We start from the raw sequence: 4,791 nt of genomic DNA, 5'->3' as shown, positions 1-4,791 counted from the left end.
CACAGTCAATCATAAAACTGGAGGGAAAAAATACAAATATGTGTTCTTGAGCAAGTGTTTATTAACTCAAGAGGCTTTTAATCCTCACAAATCAACTCTGTCGTATTTATCAGCACGGATTTGTTTATTATTCCAAGTGTGCATTGTCAAATATGTCAACCAATACAATTCAAATATTTATGTATAAACGTTTTTTCTTTTGTCAGTAACAAGTAGGTGATTACTGAATATGCAAGCAATAAACTAAGTGAATTGTGCTTGAAAACATTGATTAGGGTCATGAAAATGTATGTTTTTTTTGTAAATTGCTATTAAACTCTTTCATAAGAAGGCTTAAAGGGAAAGGGAGGAAGTACACATCATGCATGCTTCATTTCAGTCCTGCCTCCACAACTGAGTCACTGGAGCTAAATATGTTATTTTGTCTCTCATATTCTAAATAAAATCCCAGGTTTTTCAAAGCGCTGTTGAACAGAGCGGAGGATGGGGTTGGATGGCGTGGAAAGTGGGTCTTGTGAATGTAGGTCTTTGAGACAGTGTGTGTGGGTAAAGCAGGCTTACAGTAGTAATCCTCTTCACAGACACCCTAGCAACAGGACGTGGTCCAGACAGACATGCACGCACACACATGCACGCACGCGCACACACACACACACACACACACACACACACACACACACAGGTTTTAGAAGGGAATCTATTTAGCTTTGTCTTGTTTTTGGAAACACAATAGGTCATAAATAGGCCATCGTCCCTAATCGCATATTCAGGCCATTCATCGGATATCTAAGATGTCTCAATGAAGTTGTAATATTCCACTATCATTTCCAGTACGTGCTCATATCCTCAGGTGTGGCATGGAATAATTTGTGTGGTGACTTTTTATGATAGATTCCTTTTGTCTTTATCAGTCATTCAAATAAAGAGGCTCCTTCAGGAAGCTGGACTCTCTGTTGACTTTATTGGTTCCTGAAATGTGTCATTACTACTTCCTGGCTGTGATGTCATTGGTCGGTTAATGACAGAGAGGAAGAGGGACATTCGTCCGAAAATAACTCCGAAAAAACAGACAATTGCAAAAGGCGTAATGAGCCTTTAAGGATAGGGACAGAGAGTTATGACTCTGTCACTGTCGGACTAATTTTGTCTCACAGGGAAATGCTTTTACAAACCACAACATGGTAACTTCGGTGACACAAATTTAAGCCAATGTTGACTTTGGTATTAATAAAAAATAAATTAGAAGGGCTTTAGGTAAATACTACCATTTTGATTATGCACATAACCAAAAGAAAACATTGACAAATTGAATTAAACTCCCAAAAAAAACACTAATGAAATCCTACGATAAAGAGAATGGACCAGAAATGTTATTTGTGTTTTTTATTTATTTTGGCATTTCTTTGTTTTGCATTTATATTAAGCAAAGTGCATCTTATTTTCTTTTTCTCATCAACACATTGCACAATACATAAATAATGATGCATATAAAACGTCTTCATATTTACAATTAATAATATATTTATATATAACATAAAATACATTTTTCGCTTCTTATTTTATTTCATTAAATCTTAGTCATTTATTAAACAAAGTCCGTCAGAATCGTATACTTTCTTCTTCTTCTTTTAAAACTTTTTTCACTCAGTTTGAATCTCCGGAACAAAAAAGGAAAAGTTGGCGCAGTCTGTTTGTGAGGGGGGGCAGAAGAGGCGAGGAGGGTGAAGAAGAGGAAAGCCGCTGCTATCGGCTGTTGAAGATGACTTCCAGCCAACACGGGCAGCTACTGATGAACTGTCTCGTGTAGCACTGTCCCCAGCCCTTCACAAAGCTTATCTGCACTGTGAAGCCCGTGCGAGGCTGCTGCGTGAACTCGTGGTCGTTTGGCCTCTGCAGGCTGCCGGCTTTGTCATAGTCAAAAGCTTTGATGGAGAAACCGGGGAACACCTTGTGCACCAGCAGCGTGCGCGAGTCCGGGTTGTCCAGTGTGGCCGACTTAATGAAGATGGGGTAGCAGCTGCGGTTGTAGACCCACACCCCGTCCTGCTCACGCGTCAGCTGGATGCCATAGCCGATCTTGGACCGCACCATCTGCACCAGCTGGGACTTGTTGTCGGAGCAGAGCTGGCCCAGGCAGAAGCCGTTCCCCTGAGGTAGATCATAGAAGATGTCCAGAGAGGACTCCTGGACAGAGTAGAGGCGCCCAACGCGTGTCTTCTCCTCCCAGTATGCCACCACGCACCAATGGGCCCGATCGCCAGACTCCTGTAACGCCAGGGAATCTGAGGGAAACAGAGAGGGGGGGGGGGACATGGTCAGACTTGTGGAAAGCTGCACAGCAAAGACATGATGATACTGGACATTGGAGAAGTAAATAGAATGAGAGGAGAAAGGAAAAGATGCTGTCAAATAAAAGCACAAAGAAATGATCAACAACCTCCTCCTTGTCCCTGTTTGAGAATCAGTAGAGTTTGCTTTAGTTGAGAGCCAAAGCTAAACTCATCCTGAAGCAACTCAGAGACACTGGCAGGCAAGTGTCCGCACGCAGTACAATATTTGTCTAAGCATTAAATGCTTATCTTCTGTCTGGCTCGCTGTATTGTTGTAGCGTCCCGGCCAACAATGTAGTGACGTCAACTCACTGTCCTGATCATCTGCAACATGCTTCACTCTGACGGAGGAAATTATAAGCAACATCTTGGAATTCATGCTAAAATATACGAGGCCCAGGCAACTGAGCAACAAGAGAGAGCAACGTAAACCATTCCCTGTCTACAGTGAGGCACATGGTGTTTAGCTGACGAGCACGGCAGGCCGCTAACTCTTAAACCCTGGTGTCTGAATCGTTGACAAGCTAGGCCTCTCCAGTCTAAAGTTTCCCCTGAGCGTAAAAGAAGAGTAGCATTGGCTATGCTCCAGTTTCCAAACCCCCCTCCTCCCTCTCACGTCTCCCTTTAGTGTGCCTCCTGCGCCGTCCCTCTCCCCCTTCATATCTCTATTCCACAGAAATCTGGCTCCCAGCTACTCCCAGCTTGAAAAGTGGGAGCCAGTCAGGCGCAAGGGAAATAGAGGGAGACAGAGAGTGCGCAAGAGGAAAGAAACAGGGGGCGGGGTGGGGAAGAGAAGGAATGCTTTTCACATATTTTGACTGTTACTTTTGCAACTTTGCTTCCTCCCCTGATTTTTCAGCGTCTCTCATGCTTTTAGGGGACGTCACCTAATTGCTGTAACTCTATCTATCAACTGATCAACAATCTCTTATACTTCCTCTCGTCTCTCACACACACATACACTCAGATACAGCCGCGATTAAAGACACATTTAAGGGTTAAGAAAGCTGGAAGAGGGGAAATATAAGTGAGGACAAAAATTAACAGACTCGCACAGAGCCAGTTCTGTCGCCCCCCCCCCCCTTTCTCGTTTCATCTGGCGGTGGCTGTGAATGCAACCGGTAATTTGGAAGGTCCCGTCTGAGACAAACTGCAACGTTAATGCGGCAGGATCTCTGCCGGCCTGAGAGGACTCACCGCGGCCTGTCATTAGCCTTCATTAGACACAGGCAGAAGCAGGAAAAAAAAAAACACACTGAGAGAAGAGAGACAGAAACAGAGAGGAGGGGAGACAGGGGGGAGGAAAACTGAAAGCATGCCTTCCATAAAACAAGAGGGGCTGTGTTCTTTGAAGTTGGTCAGAGCCGAGCCTCGGGGAGTTTATCGTAAATCCGTCCTCATGGGGTGCAGGGGGAAACTAAGTACCCAGCTATCTACCTTAGACTAAATGGAGGGGGGAAAGCATTTATCTTGGAGATAAGAGACAGAGTGTCTTTTGTGTCTCCAATCCTAGGCCAGCTTTGCTCTCGGGTCTGTTTTACATGTACGTACAGGAACACTGCGGATGATAAGGAGAAGGATGCGTTGGACTTTTTTAACAGCTGACAGAGGGTCTGCTGGTGGAGCTCACCTGTGGGGCCCTGTGTGTGTTTGTTATTGCTGGGAGAGACAGGGCCTGGCGTCAGAGGTCATTAGAGCGGCTGCCTGTCTGAGCCTGTCATTGCAGCCTGAAAACACCCTGCTATTCAGGACTACACAGACTGCCCCACTTCCCCTCCCTCGCCTCTTCTCCTCTCCTCTCAGAAACTCTGACTAGTAGCAAGTGAGAACCACAGAGGAGGGAAAAGCGAGGAAAGGATAAAAGCAAAGGGTTGGAGAGAGACAGAAAAATCAACAGAGAGGGGCAGCTAGTAAAGCAAGAAGAATCCCTCTGTAGAAGTTGCTGTACCACGATGTAGAAATAATACATGACAAGTCCTGTCTCGACAGAGACGGATTAAAAAGAATGGTTAAAGTCAAGGTCTGCCTAGATACGCTGACCCTATAGTATTGGTCAACCCACACTGCAACTCTCAAAAGTTTCTTTCTTACACCTTCCCTGAGTAATGAGTGTCTTTCTAAACTCTGTGCCCCTGGTTTGTAATGCAGGCTTTACATTATATATGTTTTAGTCCAAACCATGATGACCAGGATGACTTCACTATGACACCATCAGGAGGTTATTTTCTCTGACTTTGAAATACTTCCTCCATAAGTATAATATTTATCTGTGAAAGGTAGTGGAGTAGAAGAATAAAGCAGCACAGCAACAGTTACATAACAGCCCGACTGAGAGCTAATTTGAGAGCGAGACAAATTACAGTTTTTGTCCAGCTCAAACTATGCTTGCTTACAGGTAAACAAAAACCACACTTTTTCTGTTCAGTATCAGCAGAGAGAAAGCCAGACAGACAGACTCCTC

General features: G+C 44.4%; 1 protein-coding gene across 1 annotated transcript in view; it reads right to left on the bottom strand.

The window, feature by feature from the left end:
• Positions 1-1,368: 1,368 nt before the first annotated feature.
• Positions 1,369-4,791, bottom strand: part of smad7 (SMAD family member 7) — a 16,644-nt gene continuing 13,221 nt past the window's right edge. The window contains exon 4 of the mRNA XM_034204753.1: positions 1,369-2,282. Coding sequence (XP_034060644.1) covers positions 1,744-2,282 — 539 coding nt within the window. The 3' untranslated portion in view covers positions 1,369-1,743. The remainder of the gene's footprint in view (positions 2,283-4,791) is intronic.

This window comes from Gymnodraco acuticeps, unplaced genomic scaffold (genome assembly GCF_902827175.1).
Source record: "Gymnodraco acuticeps unplaced genomic scaffold, fGymAcu1.1, whole genome shotgun sequence".
Taxonomy (NCBI): domain Eukaryota; kingdom Metazoa; phylum Chordata; class Actinopteri; order Perciformes; family Bathydraconidae; genus Gymnodraco; species Gymnodraco acuticeps.
This window is presented reverse-complemented; position numbering and strand designations above follow the sequence as displayed.